Genomic DNA, 19,139 nt, shown 5'->3' on the forward strand with positions numbered 1-19,139 from the left:
TTTATCTTCTTAAATTGTAACAATCGCGCGATTTTTCAAAATTATTTTCGCCTGTGGCATTTTTTGTTTGCAAATTTTAACAACTTTTTAATTTCTTAAACAATGAAAATATTTTGGTAAAAAATCGCGCGATTGTTTTAAAACTATTTTCGCCTGCTGCGCTTTTCGTTTTTCAGAAAGTATATTCAAGTTTTAACAAAAACTTGTTATTTTCCTGCAGGCAGAATTTTTCGTTTAAAAAAGGTTTGATGGCAAATTTTAAATATAGTTCGATTTGTATTGGCTACTACTTATTTTGTCTTAATTTTCTTGGAAAATGTTAAATCGATTATAAATTAAACATTTGAAATAAAATTGTATTTAACTAAAAATCACTTAAATTAAAAAAAAAAAACGGACATAACTCCCATTGGGACTTATGTCCGCTAGGGGGTCGTACAAAGCACCCACAAAAAATTTGGGAGTTATGTCAGCAAACCAAAACGATTTTGGGAGCTATGTCCGTTGGTAGTTATGCCACGGCACTGGCACTATTGTAAATTACATGGCACTATTGTAAATTACATGGTGCCCTAGCGTATGAATTGTCCAATTGGATTTTTATACCCTCAGCCTTTAGGCTAAAGAGGGTATATACACTTTGTGTGTGCCTCATCGAAATAATGGGTTTGGACCCCAAAGTTTGGACCCCAGACATAGATGAGGTTCCAATATGGACCCTTGGTGCACTCTTTCGGGTACCTCCCACACAAAATTTTGCTTAAGTGCAGTTTAAGGCCTGCTCTCGAATCGTTTTGATTTTTGTTGCAGCCACTTGTATTCACTACCCCCATTACGACGATATAATTTTTTCAGGAGCAAGTCCATACTTCCTCAGAAATCAGCACGAAAACTGCAAACAACCCATATAATACCATGTGTCGTAGTTAAAGCGCACGATAACTCTCGAACGGATCAACATATTTGGTTCAAATTTTGGGTCTTTCAATATTTTTGTCCAAACTTAGTTTAAGATCGAAGATAGACCATATCGGTCCACTCCCCCGCAAAGTTTCAAAATTTTTCGCCAAGATTGTGGACTCTAGGAGGGGGTAACCGAAATGAGCCAAACTTTGCTATTGGTAATTTTACATTCCGGCATAGATCGGGTTCTAATATGGACTATATCGGTCTACTCATTTGGGTACCTCCCACACAAAATTTGGAAAAAGTATAGTTTAACAACTCCTCTTTGATCTTATTAATTTGTGATGCAGCATGTTGCACTTGCGGCCCCTGTTACGACGTTGTAATTTTTTTCGTGGGCAAGTCCATACTTCCTGAAAATTGTCCTAAAAAATTGTTTCCTACAGATTTGTATTAGGTCCGAATATGTACTACATCGGATCACTCCTACGGGTACACCCTACCCAAAGTTTGGAAAAAATGCACTCGTCTTGGATCATATCCTGCAGTAATGTTGGCGACATTTTCTGAGTATTTTAACCATATAAACTTTATCTACAAGTGGTGTCTTAGGACACGCCATTCGGACTCGGAGATAAGCTCTGGGTCCCATACCATGAATCGGGGTACACCCACTAATTGATATGAGAGAAGTCTCCATTGTCCCTTCTGGGATGTTTGTGAAACAATTATTATATTATTATTTCAGCATGGTGTGATACGGTGCCAGAATCCACAAGGTTATCTCTTACAATAAGTTTATTTGTCCCATAAAGAAATTTTGATTTGTGGAAAGCTAATTCCCATGGGTACTGGTGTAGGGTTATTTCGTTTCCGCATACGAAGTTGCGGGCACTTTGCTAGTATAAAATATAACACTTTAAATGTAAAATGTAAAATATAACATGTAAAAAATGCTTGACCTGTTTCACCTTTTATTTACAATAAATTATCCCTTACTTTTAAATTAAAATTGATGATTGAGTAATGCAATTAATTGAAATTTAATTATTTATGCAATTTCTTTTCACAATTCTGCGAAAACTTTATCCTCTTCAATGGAAAGTTTTTTTTTTTTACTTTTTGGTTGTTTTTTTTTCTTCGTTCAGTTACAGCATAATTTGTTTCTCGAAACCACCTTACGAACAGGTCCAAGACAATTACAACAACAAAGTTAAACAACAAATGATGTAAATAAAGCTGACCCAAATCTCTGAGATACGAAACGGTAACACAGTCGTCAACCACTGACATCGAACAACCAAAAGAAATAACAAAGAAATTAATTTATTTGCTATCGCAGCACTATTTGTTGTTGTTGCCGGGAGGGGATTGTGAGATAAATACTTGTGATACTACTACTCTCCATGAATAATGTGCATCTTTTTTTCTGGTCAGTAAGTCACACTTGCTGGTCAATCGATTGTTGTGTGTGTGCATGATGATGGTGATTATCTGCAGCTTATTTACCGTAAAACAAGAAACCCCAAAACAACACTGACCACTGTCAACAGAGCTAAAGCTTAAGCTGTGTCATACCCAATTCCGATTTCAATTAACATATTGACCGACCGACTGTCATGAATATTCAACGAAAGTAAAAGTGATGCTTTGTCGGTATTTATTTTGATTCTCTTTTCTTCTTACGTTTCCTTTAATTTGGTTTTACGGAAATCTCGACATCAGATCAAAAGATGTCAACCAAGGGATTACATAATTTCTTTGAGTGTGTGTTTCAATTTGTATATGTATGTCTGCCGTTGTGTGAAACATGTTTGACACCATAATGTCAATATGAAATATTACATCCGCCAACTACCACTACCACGGAAGAGGAGTGGGAGAGATGAAATACAACCCGAATTATAAACTGGCGCTAATTATTTATTTGTTTTATTTTTGCGGGATTTATGTTTGTCACTGAAAAGAAAAGGGTGATGGGATTGGAATGACAGGTTTTATATTTTAAGTTTTGTGTACATAAACTATGCGCCAAGAAAAGATTTTTCTTTTTATATTACAGGGGTCTCCTGTGGTCGATATTCATGTGGAGGTCTCTTGTCTATAACCAACCTTTCTTCAATAAAATATTTCCTGTCATTAAGAAACACAAACATTTTAATTTTACACCTTTATTCTATTACATATTTCAGTTGATGTTTCATTGCCTTCTCCATATGTTCCACCAGACGATCATTAACCAATTTCGTGATGTTCGATGATATAAAGAAATCATAATGATTAAATTTTTCCGCATCAATGCGATAGACACCCTTGACGCTATCCAACATATGAGCGTAGATAGAATGAACACCTTGAGGTGTAGCTATGGCATCGGTATCACCAAAATACAATAACATTGGTACTTGAACAAGAGACAGATTATAGCCAGCAGGTGCGACACTTCTATAATGTAATAAATTGCCTTGTGGCTCATAATCAAACCAAACAAAATCTCCCGATTTCCATAGTTGACGTAAGTGGGTAACTTCTTTCACGGAACCACCCTGCAGCAGTTGCCCATAGAGTAGAGTGTTCATGGCCTGTTGAAAAGCATTTTTATTTTATTACATTTATTAAATTAATCGAATTGAAGTTACTTACACGATCATATTGTCCATTTCCTGCTAACAGAATAAACCATTTTTCGCACTCCGATCGCTGTGAAGATCGCAAGCATTTGTCACGCATAAAACTTTTTGGAAGCAACTCAAAATCATTGGCGTTGGTTTTTTTCTGCAAAAAAAAAAAAATTAAACAAACAAATAAGGCACACTAACTTTAAATGAAAGGTGCTTACACTTGGGAAGTTTTTGCGGATTCTGAAACTACGATGCTAATAGATGAGAAAAACCAAAAAACGAAAAAACTGCTGGAGGGAAATAAATCGCGATCAAAGTGCAAATTTTAGGTCTTTATTATGTTTTCACTACTTTGCTCGGAAACCACAAGCCCTATCGAATTGGTATTAGATCAAATGTTGTAACAGTGGAAATTCTCTACAAGATTGACCTTAATGTTATTTTTGTAGGTTTTACCATTTTGAGATATAGAAGTTCAAATTGGGGCAATGTACTGACTATATCCTCTCCTTATAAAACAATGTCATGAAGGGTGCACCATAACTAATTTTAAATGAAATCTGCTTACACCTGGAAAGTTTTTGCGGATGCTGAAACAGCAATGTTCATAGATGAGAAAAATACAAAAACAATAAAAAATCACTGGAGGGATTTTGAAATAAATCGCGGTCAAAGTTCACATTTTTAGATTTTTTTTTAGATTTTCAGGATTTTGCTTGGAAGCGGCAAGTCGTTTCGCGATGGGACTAAAGAAAATGTTTAGCAGTGAAAATTCTGTACAAGATTGGCTGATTGATATTATCCTAGTTTTTACTATTTTTGAGATTTAAAGAATCTCTTAATCTTAGTTTCCAGATATTCCCTGTTTGAGACCTATAGGACATTGTTTTCATCTAATATAATCTGGTACGCCATTGGTCCATATGTTAACCGTCCTAGTAAGAATATTCTGTGCCTCATATTGTTGATACTTGTTACCAGATAATCCTTGTCAAGAATAAAATTCATAAAATGTCATGATTTTTACAAACGTTCTTGTAAACAATTTTGGCAAAATACTTAAATATACGAAATATCTGAAGTTAACATGATACAGGACTATACCAAAATGTGGACATATATTGATGAGTTTTGGCAAGAATGTTTGATACAAAATATGGCCAAAATCGTGAAATTATAAAAAACGGGAGGTACGTCTATATAGGGGATATACCAAAACATGGACCTCTATCGACCATGGACCTACGAATTTACTATGAAACAAGTAAAAAAGTATCAGTCGGCTTTGCCGAAAGAGATATACCCTCAGTCTGTGTAGTGGGTTTTAAAAATTTTGGACGTTTGAACCTACAAAAATGTTGATTAGGATTAAAGATCAAAAGTTTTACGGAGGAGGTACTAAAAAGAATGAAATTCCAGCCACTTCATATGGTGCCATAGGGGGTTTTTACACCTTTCGGGCTGTTTGCTCAAGAAGTATGGACTTGCCCCTGAAAAAACTTTTACCATCGTTAATGGGACAGCGAATGCAAGTTGCTTTAACAAAAATCAAAGTGATTCGATATCAGGTCTTAAAGTGAACTTATCCGAAATTTTGTGTGGGGGGTACCGGATGGAGTAGACAAATATAGTCCATATTTGAACCTGATCTATATCTGGTAGATATATTTGGATGTGTAAAGTATGGACCAGTTCGGCCACTACCTTACAGAGGTACCGTACGAACAATTTTTCCGAACATTTTTGAACTATTGTGAGGGAGGTACCTAAAAGTGGACCAATCTTGACGATTTTTGGGGAAAAATTATCTTAAAGTCACTACGACTTTACTTTAAAATTTTCAGATCGATATCTTGATAAGAAATATTTTTGTCGCTGTCTCCCATACAAGCTAAAACGCAGTGCGGTGTAGAAAATTGTTGGTGGACAAGTTTTGTGATTGCAGGGAACATAAAATGTCAAATTATGGGCATTTTCGTCAAACAAAAAAAATTTGAGGTTCTGTTATATTGGGGCTATACCAAAACATGGACCTATATTGACAACTTCGGAAGGTATGTTAAATGTGGCCTATACCAAAAAGTCCAACTATATCAGAAATTTTCAGTGAGAACGTTTTGTGACTACTGTGAATCTCAAATATCAAATTACGCGTAGTTCCGTCAAACAAAAAAAAAAAAAAAAATAAATAAACAAGTAAGAAAAGTCTATAGTCGGACGGAGCCGACCCTATACCACTATCCCTGGACAATCGCTCTCCACGGAACTTCTTTTCAATGATTGTGAAAATTTAATTATCAAATATCAGAGATGTATTGTATAATACTTATGACCAAAACCAACAAGTTATCTAGCATGACAAAGACATTTTTGTAGCACACGCAGAGAAAAAATATTGTTGGAACAATCATATTCTAAGAGCAAAATAGTGTATTTTAAAATTCTTAAAATATGTATTGTTGGCGCAACAATATATTTTGTGTCATCATGTTTGCTAATAAAAAATATATGGTTGAAACAACAATATATATTTTTCAGATTTTTAAAATACACTATTTTGCTCTTAGAATATGATTGTTCCAACAATATCTCTTCTCTGTGTGCAGGAAAGGAAAATTTAGTTCACACAAACTAAAATGTAATGAAACCCACTTACAATGTAGTACTACTACTTCCGTTGTTTAACCGCTGCGTTATTGAAATTTCTACCAATTTCACACAAAAGTTTCAGTCCATTAAACCCGCTAAGTATTATCTGATCTTCACGTTGGCTTGTACGCTTCTTCATCATCATAAACTCCAACTTTTTTTTTAAATTTTGCGGGTTATTATTTTGACCTACAGAGCCGCTACAAAATTGGGTTATACCCTCAGCCTTTAGGCTAAAGAGGGTATTTACACTTTGATACGACCAAAAATGTGCCTTATCGAAATAATGGTTTTAGACCCCAAGTATGTTTGTACGATATCCGTTTCAGACAATTTTGAGTAAATCTAGCAATGTCCGTCCGTCTGTCTGTCTGTGTGGCTGGCTGGCTGGTGCGCACGATAACTCTCGAACGGATGAACCGATTCGGTTCAAATTTTGGCTTTCGTAATATTTTTTCCAAACTTAGTTTAAGTTCGAAGATGAGCTATATCGGTCCACTCCTTCCGGTACCTCCCCCACAAAAGTTCCAAAATGTTCGGAAAATTTGTGGCCATGATAACTCTTGAAGGGAGTAACCGATTTGGTCCATACTGTGCACATCGTGAAATTTCTACCAGACTTAGATGAGGTTCCAATATGGACTCAATTGGCCCACTTCTTCGGGTACCTCCCACACAAAATTTCGGATAAGTTCAGTTTAGGACCTGCACTTCGATTTTTCGCTTCGATTTTTGTTGCAACAACTTGTATTCACTTTTCCCCATACGACGGTGCATGTTTTATCAGGGGCAAGTCCATACTTCCTGAGAAAAGGTGCAAAAGGCCCCTATGACACCGTGTGTAGTGGTTGGAGCGCAAGATAACTCCCGAACGGATCTGTCGATTCGGTCCAAAATTTGGCCTTTGTAGTATTTTATCAAAACATAGTTTAAATTCGAAGATGGGCTATATCGGTCCACTCCTTCAGGTACCTCCCCCACAAAAGTTCGAAAATGTTCGGAAAAACTCTTGAAGGAGTGACCGATGTAATCTATACTTTGCATATCCTAATATATCTACCAGATAAAGATCACGTTCGAATATGGACTATATTTGTCTACTCCTTCTGTTACCTCTCACACAAAATTTCGGATAAGTTCACTTTAAGACCTGTTCTCGAATCACTTTGATTTTTGTTGAAGCGATTTGCATTCGCTACCTCCATTACGACGGTGAAAGTTTTTTCAGGGGCAAGTCCATATTTCTTGGAAGAACAGCTCGTAAGGTGTAAAAAATCCCTATGTCACCATATGTGGCGGCCGGGAGAGCACGATAACTCTCGAATTGTTCAACCGATTTCGTCCAACATTTGGTCTTCGTGATATTATATCCAAACTTAGTTTCATGGGCAATACCGGACCACAACCTTCGGTACTTCTCCCCAATATTTAAAAAATGTCACTAAAATGCTAGGACGATATCACTTGAATGGGGCAACCAATTTGGTCCAAACTTTGGATCTCCTAATATTTTATCAAAATTTAGTTTAACTTGTAAAATGTCCTCCCTAAGGGTACCTGCACTACAAAAGTTCAACATTTGTGTCTTAGTGCAGTTAATTCCTAATCCACATTTTTGTCGGCAAGTTAAAATGTCCAAAAAGGGCCACAAAATTCTGAAGAGACCTTAAATACATTCGATCTGTCCGGAGGTGAAAGTTTCGCTTCACATTTGCTGAGGGTATATATCTGTCGGCAAAGCCGACTGACACTTTTTTACTTGTTTTTGGTCCATTTCATCCCCTGAACATTTCACGATCATCACCAAAAACTAATCATTTCTATTCTGGCCCGAACCCAACCTCCTTAAAAAATTCGTTACAATCGGTCCATAATTGCGGCCTTAAGCTTGTTTACAATTTTTAATGGACGGACACACATCGCTAAATCGTTGTATCTCGTCGAGATATCTAGCAAACCCTTTATTGCAATTTACATCAGAGGAAAGGTCAGTAGTTTTTTCCATAAGTAGGCTACTTTGCGAAACATGTATGTCCTCAAGGAATTAAAGTATCGATCAAAAATAAAATTTTTATATTTTTCATACAAAAGTAATGGTCCATTTCACCCGCTAAAGAATATCAGATCATCAGAATATCAGAGCATCTTTTTCGACCTATACTCTTACCCGTGCAAAATTTCGTGACTATTGTTGTATAATTGCGACTTCTAGCGAGTTTATTATTACACTACAAACAAATAACAGAATATATTAGGCTGTAACTCTGTTATCTGATCATGCACACCAACATAATTGGCATCAATTGAAAGGTCAAGCGTTCCACTTTCAAGTATATCTCACTTGCCCGGAATGCCACTTACAGGAATTAAGATATAAGCTGTATATTAAAAATTTTCACAATTTTTACACAAAAGTTTTGGTCCATTTAACCCTCTAAATATTATCCGATCGCCATCTCAAATTGCAAGTTTCTCCTTTGTGATATTCTCTTACCTTATTTAAATTTACGCGTTGATCGGACTATTATTGAGACCTACAAAGCCGCTAGAAAATTGGATAAATATTATGTTTTTGGTCCATTTCACCCGCTAAATATTTCACGATCATCACCAATAAGAATAGGGATCTATTCTGATCTGAACCCGACCTCCATACAAAATTTCGTGACGATCGGTCCATAATTGCGGCCTGAAGTGTGTTTACAATTTATAATGGACAGACGGACGGAGGGACGGACAGACACACATCTCAAAATCGCTTTATCTCGTCGAGATATGAAGATTGGTATACCACATTGGGGGTCTCCGACGAATATTTCGCGGTGTTACATGAATTTTTTACCAAAACAAACTTATAATACCCTTTTCCACATTGTGGTATAGGGTATAATGAAGAAGATAATGAAAAAAAAATAGTGGAATCGATCGAAAACGACTCTGCAAATTTACCATGAGGAGCCAAGGAGCTAGGCTTTACTTTTCACTTGTACTTTTTTTGAGTAAACAATTATTAAAGTTAAAAAGACCAGTGCGGAATATCTTAAACGCTCAAAGCAAAATAAATTGGAAGTAGTGCAATGTGGACTAGTTCTGTCACGGCATGTTTTGATGCAGTTCAACCGGAGTCGTGAAATCTTAACTGGTGATGGGAAGACAACCCATTTAGCAAATGAAGCAAAAACAGTTCAGCTTGGAACAAATGGAGAGCGGAGGAAACACGCATGTTTGCGATTGAATTCAATGGAGGATTTTCATAATTTGTGTTAATGTAATAAAGTTCTTAATATTTTTGTTTTACACAAATAATGCATTTTATTTGTTCTGGCATATTTTGTAATGGCTTGCACAATTTCCGCAGAATGCCTGTATCAAAACACGTGCTTTGGTCTGCCTCCTATTCTACCCCAAAGGGTTAGTTAAAATGCAATACCAAAGGGTCAGTTAAAATGCAGTGCCAAATGGTCAGTTAAAATGCAGTGCAATGGAGTGCCTCTTTCCGTAGTCACTCTCTTGTAAAAATCATGAGTGAAAATGCATAATTTGATGTACTTCCAGATCACTTGTACATATCATTTAACTGCCTCTTTGGAGGCAAACTTTTTGCTGGGCTGTTAATACAAATGCTGAAACCGATGGCTATAAATATGCAATTATTAAACTTACAAGCAATTTTACCCCAATACTTGCAGCAATTTACTGGGTCAACACAAGTTTAGCTCTGTACGAACTTTTTTAGAACCAGTTGTCAACACAAAAATCAGCACGATTGTTTACGAATAGCAATGGACAAAGTTATCATTCGTAAATTGGAAATGGTATTAAATGGGATTCCGTTCCAACAAGTAATTCTTAAAATGCGATTTACTAGAATAAATAATAAATGTTCTAACAACTCCATTTGTTGTAGAAATTTTTACCCACCTAAAGAAATGTTACAATTCTTTCATTATACAAATTTATATAAATCCAATGAGACTAATGATTCTGAATCACTTGAAATTGAAGTTTTCAATATCGTTAATTTAATTCATATATAAGTGTTTACATGTTTAATGATATGAATTTCAATAGTAAACTAAAACTACTTTTGATTTTTTTGTAATTAATTGTTAAAAAAATGTTGGGGATTTTTTTGAGGAAATTCAATAAAATCTGGGGAATTTTAGGGAAAAGTTTTGGACAAGTTGGGGAAAAGAGTCTAAAAAATACTGGCAACGCTGATGCTGGTTTATAATAACGAGCTGTGTGCATGTGCATTGTTTCCGAATTCGTTACGATGTCGGTACGATTGGTTTTGCTGAGCTGTTATTCCCTACATTTTCATCGGTCTCATCGTCTCACCATCCCATTGACAATGTATCAACAATTGTGGTTTAAACTTTAAAGTTTAAACCACAAACACAAACCCTACCATCTATCGTCTCACGATAACATTGAGACTTTATCAACAAACCACACACACCACAACTACCGCTGTCACAACAATTGTTGTTAGTTAACTGACAAACCGACAAACCAAACAACTACAGTGCGCTTGGTGTCGAAAAACACAAAGTTCGTATAGTCAAATACTGCGCAACTACAAATTTGTAATTTCTTAATATAAAGGCAACATCTAATATCTCAACCTAGCGCTGATAGACTCAACATACATACATATGATTCATATTGTTCTGCTATGCTTACAAGACGATAAAAAGTTCAGTGAAAATCTTTAGAAGAAAACGAAAACCATTAACGATTTAATCAAACATTCCAAAACGAAGCATATAAAGAAAGAAACAGAAGAAGGAAGAAAATACAAACCAATAACGTACATCCCTGGATTTTCCGAGCGGCTCTGCAAATCAAACACATATAATAGACAATACTACCAACTAGCTTTAAAAACTAATAACAATGTTAAGAATATGTTCAGCAATACAAAAACAAAGACTAAAAAAGAGGATAGGTGCAATTTAATATATAAGATAAGATGTAATGGGGACGAAACCAACATATGCCATAAGGTATATGTTGGCACGACAAAAACCAAACTGAAGACAAGAATTTCTGGACACAAGTCCGATCAAAAACCTGACAAACCTGTAGAACAGAAGACAGCATTAGGAGCGCATTGTACATTAACTGGACATAAACCCAATTTGAAAGATGTGGAGATACTAGCAACGGAAAATAACTATAAAAGACGCTTTACGTTAGAGATGCTGCACATTATTAATATACCGAATGACAAAAGAATCAATTATAAAACAGACACAGACCACTGTGCGCATATGTATAGAAACTTAGTGCATAAACACGGACGAAAGAAAAACTTAGTTTGACGTTACCACTAGAAAGGAACGGATACTCTTCCAAAAATTCATGTAATTTGATTGTGTTATATTTAATATTTAACTTGTAATGAAAAATTGTGTTTTTAAAATACAGATCCCTGAAGATGATTGTCGAAGACAATTGAAATATTGGATAAAAATAAAATAACAATTTAACAACAAAAATATCAACAGCTTTTTAATGACCTTAAGCCAAACGATCGTCAACAAAAATTAGGTAAGATACAATATTACAAGCTAAAATAATTAATAAATAAAAATCAGCAAAATGTGTCTCTGCTTTGTTTGGTGGTGTGTGGTGGTTGTTAGTCAATAAAAAGCATCTGCAACGATGTCCTGAGAAAACTGCTAAAATTTGACCATTTTTCTAAAAGATGTGAATGAAATTCGCAAGAATATTCATAAAACTATTAAAATCAACCTTTCTTAGTATTGGTGACTTCTAATGCCGGTTCTTCTATCAAATTTGCAAAAATATAGATGATTCAGAATCATATTGATATGAATATTCCAATGACTTTCTGAAAAAGTCGCATATCTCGTAAACCTTCCCGAACATGCAGCTAATTTTTGGTTTGTCTATAGAAAAATATCTTACATCTCAGAAAATGTGCGATTTATTCTGCAATTCACCATAATACATAAAAAAACCTCCAAAACTTATAAAAAAATAATTTAGTAGACTATTTCAAAACATGGACCTATGTCTATGATTTTTGGTTGAGAAGAAATTACAGCTAGTTAGGTTAAAAACTGTACCAAACAAGTAAAAAAGTGTCAGTCGGCTTTGCCGACAGATGTATACCCTCAGCCAATGTGAATTGAAACTTTCACCTACGGACAGATAGAATGTATTTAGCGTCTCTTCAGAATTGTGTGGCCCTTTTGCAACATTTGAACTTGCTGACAAAAATGTGGATTAGGAATTAACACAAATGTTGAACTTTTGTGGGACGACCGATGTGGGCCATTTTAGAAGTTAAACTAAATTTTGACTAAATATTAGGAGATCCAAAGTTTGGACCAAATTGGTTGCACCATTCAAGTGATATCGTCCTAACATTTTAGTGACATTTTTAAAATATTGGGGAGAAGTACCGGAAGTTGGGGACCGGTATTGTCCCATAAAACTAAGTTTGGATAAAAATATGACGAAGACCAAATGTTGCACTAAATCGGTAGAACAGTTCGAGAGCCACATATGGTGACATAGGGCTTTTTACACCTTTCGGTATGTTTTCCCATGATATATGGACCTGCTCCTGAAAAAACTTTTACCGTCGTAATGGAGGTAGCGAATGCAAATCGCTTCAATAAAAATCAAAGTGATTCGAGAGCAGGTCTTAAAGTGAACTTATCCGAAATTTCGTGTGGGAGGTACCCAATGGAGTGCACAAATATAGTCCATATTCGAACCTGATCTATATCTTGTAGATATGTTAGGATGTGCAGAGTATGGATTACATCAGTCACTCCCTTCAAGAAGTATCGTGCGCATATTTTTTCCGAAGATTTTTGAATTTTAGTGAGGGAGCTACCTGAAGGAGTGGACCGACATGGTTTATCTTTGAACTTAAACTATGTTTGGCAGATCCGTTCGAGATTTATCTTGCGCTCCAACCATTACACACGGTGTCACAGGTTTTTTTTTGCACTTTTCATTCTATTTTCTCAGGAAGTATGGACTTGCCCCTTATGAAGCTTGTACCGTCGTATGGGGGACAGCGAATACAAGTTGCTACAACAAAAATCGAAGCGAATCGAGAGCAGGTCCTAAACTGAACTTTTCCTAAACTGAACTTTTTTTGTGTGGGAGGTACCCGAAGGAGTGGACCGATTGAGTCCATATTTAAACTTAATCTAAGTCTGGTAGAACTTTCACGATGTACAAAGTGTGGGCCAAATCGGTTACTCCCTTCAAGAGTTATCTTGAGGTACAGACAGACGGACGGACATGGCTAAATCAACTCCAAATTGTCTGAAACATATTTCGTCCAAACATACTTGGGGTATAAAACCATTATTTCGATGAGGCACATTTTGCCCGTATGAAAGTGTATATACCCTCGTTAGCATAAATGCTAGCGATGTATAAAAATAATAAATATACCGAAAATTGGGAGGTACCGTTATATGGGTGCTATACCGAAACATGGTGCTATGTTGATAGTTTTTTATGGAGTAGTGTTGTGACCCCAAAGAACCCAAAATATATAATTACAGCTAGTTCGGTTAAAAATTGTAGCTAAAATCCACAATTTTTGGAATACAAGTTTTTTGTATCTAGCTTATTCGGTCTGAACACGTCAGAATACCTGAAATCGGTAGGTACCGTTATATGGGGGCTATAACAAATTGTGTAACAAATTCAATAAAACACCACCATTTATAAATGTGTGAATATGTTAGAGATCACCAGTAAGCTCTTGCTGAGAGCAAGTGAGCACACATTTCAATGTGTTTCACATTGACATTTACGCTCCCTTGCTTTCAGAAAGCGGGTTTGTATTTGTTTGCACCCAAACATATATTTGTTTGCAGGACCCAAACATATGTATGTTATGTTTGGGACTGATTGCAAACAAATATATGTTTGCTGCAAAATATGTTTGGGACATATGTTAGAGAGGCCTTTTTTCTGTGTGTAGTTATCCTCGAGGCCTCTATTACGACGGTACAATTTATCTTGAGATAATGTCCCAAAAGCTCTAAAAATCTACTAAAATGTCTGGTGAGCACGATAGATTTTCAAAAGAATGACTGAGATTTGTCAAACCTTTCCATTGGTTCCATGGTGAACAGTATAGGAATACTTTTTGCGGCAACTTCGCCACAAAAAATTTAAAACAGATGCAGTTTATGGTCTCTTCTAGGATTGATTTGAAATTTTCAGCGAAGGCAGTCCTTGCGATTCTGATTAATGACCAACAACTTCTAAAAAATCCTACGGTGATCAACTAGAATTAATTGTTGGTACGGTAATGATCGAAACGAATGACTCCAGAAGGAAATACTATGTTCGTTCGTGAAACTTCAAAACGTTGCGTTTTAATCAACACGGTGCGCCTTAACTAAATTTAAATGAAAGATGCTTACACCTGGAAAGTTTTGCTGTTTCTAAAACTAAAATGTTCATACATGAGAAAAAACAACAAAAAAAGCGCCGGAGGTATTTTCAAATAAATCGCGGTCAAAGTTCACATTTTTAGGGAAACCGCAAGCCCTATCGAAATGAGATCAAAGAAAATGTTGTCACTGTGAAAATTCTCTACAAGATTGTCCTTTACGATGCTTTCGTAGGTAATACCATTTTTGAGATATAGAAGTTCAAATTTTTACAATTTACTGACTGTATCGTCTCCTTATAAAACTAGGTCATGACTGCAATTTCACTACTTATCCTTATATGCTTCAAAAATAGTACAACCTAGGAAAAAATTACGAAAACCAATCTTATAGAGAATTTTCAAAGCTGTAAGATTTTTCTAGTCCCATTTGAGGTCAATCTTGCAGAGAATTTTCACTGCTACAACATGTTCTTTAATCCCATTTCGATAGGTCTTGCGGTTTGCAAGCAAAATCATGAAAAATGTGAACTTTGACCGCGATTTATTTGAAAATCCCTCCGGCGATTTTTTGTTTTTTCTCATCTATGAACATTGTAGTTTCAGAAACCGCAAAAACTTCCTAGGTGTAAGCACCTTTCATTTAAATTTAGTTAAGGCGCACCGTAAGTTTTGCCTAGCAACTCTTTAGCATCGTCTGTATCAGTAGAACTTTCCCACCATTAAAGTTTATGAAATAATCGCATCTTCCACCTTTCGAGCCAACCATTCGATGGTTTTAAATCAACAATTTTTACAAATCCAGCAACTTCTTGTAATCGACTAAGGTCTTTTGCATTGTTCTGTAGAGTAAACGAACAACATCCAGTAACAATTCGTAAAATTTTTGAGTAAAAGAACACTGGATGACATTATCGATTTATTGAAAAATAGTCTTTTATTTCAGTAAAGCGGAGTCATTTCAATGGCAAGTGCATTAATTGACGTTAATGGCATTTCAGTTATGCGGAGTTTCACTAACGCGGAGTAAAAAGTGAGAAAATGACCTAAAAATCTAACGGTGCTGGAACTCGATTTCATTTATCCGATATTTTCCAGTAAAGCGACTTACAGTAAAGCGGAGTCGACTGTATGTTCAAGATCTCTAAATTTAGTAACTGGGACTACTGGCACCTACTAAATATAGAGATCTTAACCTATATTTATAAAATTTTCAAAAAACGGACGCGATCGCTGTATTCTACTTCCAAGACATCTATTAATGAAAGAGGTCACAATTACTATTGTATTGTAATCCAACATGTCTAATAATCTCTAAAATTTCGCGTTTGGCTAAACCCCTCCACTTTTCGGTACAAAAACCTAATTTGATAACATTTTGTTTGTAGATTCGTTAGGTCAGAATATATCGTAAGGTAGTTTTTGTACCGAAAGTGGAGAGCGCGGTGTACCCGTTGGGTTGTTGGGTATGCCTTCCCGCAGCCAAATTTTGCTAACCAAATAATGCATACCCCTTATGTCGACACTGCCACCTTTCAGCTCCTGCTGCCGTATTGTTCTTCAGCCGATTAATTACTGATAGGACCTCGCTTTGGCAAGCTTTAAGAGTCTTTGCGAAATCGATCTGCAGTATTCAACTTTGTTCACCGGCCTCACTCTGGATTCCCCGCCTCCACTGCTCTTACTTCGCTTATTTGAGAAGTAGGTATATAGCAATCGGCTGCAACAGTCATGATGTCCCGGAACCTTTTTCTGGTACCCGAACATCCATAGGCTTGAGCAGTTATCGGAAATGATGATTGGCGAACTCTTTGAAACAAAGTCACTTAGATTGCACATGATTGATGAAAGCCAGGCGGACTGCTGATGGACACAATAATAGGGATATGGTCTGACTAAAGAGAAACGACGGGCTCCTACGTGACGTCATATGTTAGACCACAGGTATGTCTGTCTACCTGTGTCAGTCTCCGCTAATTCTGGTAGGGACGTCCGTCCTCACGCATAGCGCAAAACATAATGTCACGCAGGTTTGCTTTTTCTTTTGAGGAAGTACGTACTTCCTGAAAAAGTGTTTTAAAATCCTATGATCACTATTAAAGTTCTAAAAAATAGGGTCAAAATTACGTAATATTTTTTTCGATCTTATATCAGGTTTGAAATTGAATGTGAGTACTGTATTGAATGTATGTATATTTCTGAGATACATATGTACTACTTACTTACTTTTTTTTGACGGAGGACAAATTGTAACGAACACTACATATACGAACACTCGTTGCCTATGCTCGCGTACAACTTAACACTAATGGTGATGTCAGTTAAGCGCGGACATCACCATTAGTATAGGTATGACAATCACTACATTCACTGCCATAGATAATAAGTCAACATTTCTTTGATTTAATTTCTGGAAAATTGGAGAACTGGTCCAGATTTACGACTTACCTTAACAAACCGAAAGACTTTCCGCACATCGTCATTAGTGAATTTAACCTGATTTCTTAAGGAGGCAATTGGTGCTAAAGCCTGAACAAACTGTAAACGCTCATTATACTGAGGCAGCAAGGAGCACAATACCAATACGGCATTAAAAGCCTAAAATGAGAAAACGGGGACAGACAAAAATACAAACAATGAGAATGAGGCGGCATCCTCTTTTTCGGCAGGAAATATAAATATTTCATTAAGTGATGCTGGAAGGACTGCACTACACTGTCCATCGTCCACCAGCTTTCAGTACTCACCTGGGAGTGAGCAATTAACCAAACTTGATGGAATGATGTTTCATTGCGAATGTGGTCAACAATGGCCGGTAAGTCGTAACGACCCCATTCATGAAAGCTAAAACTCCAAAAATCGCCATCCTTAGTGGTGAAACGTGAATGATTGCGGCCATACGGTGAGCCTCGTAAATTGGCCAACCAAACGTCATGTTGATTGTTAAACAACTGAAAGGCTAAAATGATGTCAAATAGCGGGTTTGTTTTGCACACAACAACAACAACAAGGAAAACGGAGCAATGAAAACGGAAACACTTGAATTCAATTAGGCTATGTTTGGGTTACCTAAACTTTTGGCAGGTCCCATTATAACCCAGGCCAATGAAGATGTTAGCAAACCATGGACCAACAATATTGGACTGGAGCCGGGACGTGGCATGCGATGTAATGTTAAGTTATAACCATCCTGCGTTAGCACATAATGCAGTTCCATGGAATAGTTGTGGTTTTGAATCCAATCACTCTAAAACAAAATAGAATTGAAATATTCTTTCAAAATCCGAAACATTTGTCACTCACAGTTGTCCATTTTAGTTTCTCATATTTTGTGGAGTTTTCATCAATTTCACGAGAATTTTCATCGATATCTGTAGCATCGTCATTACCTCGTTTATTTGTTTTACCAAAAAAATTCCAAAATAATCCAACATCCTTAGTGCGGGATGCAAAGCGTGGCCAACATGCTGTCGTCTGGTAATTTCCAATAATTTCATAAATGACCACCACGATTAAAAATATCAACTGTTGACTTTTACTTTGTTTAGACATTTAAATTTATTTTGAGCGAATTTTCTCGGTCAAACAAGCGTGGTATTTGCTGTTGTTGTTGCTGTGAAACTTCATGGTCGAGTTGGGGATAATTGTTAGCTTATCGTTTTATTGAATCGGGATTTTATAATCAACAATTTCGAACTGTGTTGCTTTTGAAATTTTAACAAAAAATATGAGGCAAGTGTGGGAAGGCGAGTTAATGGTATCGTACATAAAATTGCGTTAAATAATTTTTGACTTTGAGATTCCTGGCGTCTGTTCTGTTTTTGACAGGTGTTATTACCTTTGTAAAAGGTTTCACAAAGATTTTTGAAGCGGGTTCAGAACCAATATTTTTTTTCTTTACCTGGTTATCTGAATGTCTCTAATAAATGACCGGGAGACCCTCTAATAGGTGCCTTTTTATAGAAAACTTCGACATAGAAAACAAGAACGCAGGTCAATAGTATTTTAATAGATAAACCAGAAGTGTTTCTATAGAAGACCTGAAGGTATTTTAATGGAAGTCTTAGACCTAAAGTGTAGAGAATACTGAACTTTTCATAGCAGAACTAGACTGTTTTTATAATTATAACCCAGAGGTATTTTCATAAAAGTCCTGGAGGTCTTTTTATAGAAGACATGGTGGTTTTCTCATACAAGACTTGTTGGTCTTCTCTTGAAGACGCGAAGGTCTTCGCATAGAAGACGTGGAGGTCTTCTCATAGAAGCCCTGGAGAGTTTCTCATATAAGCCCTGGAGGTTTTCTCATAGAAGATCAGGAGGTCTACGCATTGAAAAGCTAAAGGTCTCCGCATATAAGACGTGGAGGTTTTCTCATATAAGACTTAGGGGCCTTCTCATAAAGACAAAGAAGGCTTCCTATAGAAGACCTAGAGGCCTTCTCATAGATGAAATGGAGATCTTCTAATAAACGTCTTCTCATAGAATACCGAAAGGTCTTTTCATAGAAAACTTGGTTCTTCTCATAGAAGATTTGGAGGTATTCTCATAGAAGACCTGGA

General features: G+C 36.2%; 1 protein-coding gene across 1 annotated transcript; it reads right to left on the bottom strand.

The window, feature by feature from the left end:
• Positions 1-3,077: 3,077 nt before the first annotated feature.
• Lip2 (Lipase 2) lies at positions 3,078-18,132 on the bottom strand. The gene is made up of 6 exons (XM_073965431.1): positions 17,884-18,132; positions 17,650-17,827; positions 17,328-17,539; positions 17,029-17,178; positions 3,550-3,681; positions 3,078-3,488 (listed from the first exon to the last, which is right to left on the bottom strand). Exons 1-6 carry the CDS (start codon positions 18,130-18,132, stop codon positions 3,078-3,080), a joined length of 1,332 nt encoding a protein of 443 aa, XP_073821532.1.
• Positions 18,133-19,139: the final 1,007 nt, after the last annotated feature.

This window comes from Musca autumnalis, unplaced genomic scaffold (genome assembly GCF_047663935.1).
Source record: "Musca autumnalis isolate F117 unplaced genomic scaffold, ASM4766393v1 scaffold_2, whole genome shotgun sequence".
NCBI lineage: Eukaryota > Metazoa > Arthropoda > Insecta > Diptera > Muscidae > Musca > Musca autumnalis.

Coding starts and splice junctions, on each gene's coding strand:
- Lip2 (XM_073965431.1), bottom strand. CDS start 18,132: ATGTCTAAACAAAGTAAAAGTCAACAGTTGATATTTTTAATCGTGGTG. Junction 17,179..17,327: donor GGTTAATTGCTCACTCCCAG/GTGAGTACTGAA, acceptor TTCTCATTTTAG/GCTTTTAATGCCGTATTGGT. Junction 3,682..17,028: donor AAGTCTTTCGGTTTGTTAAG/GTAAGTCGTAAA, acceptor TTTTTTTTGCAG/AAAAAAACCAACGCCAATGA.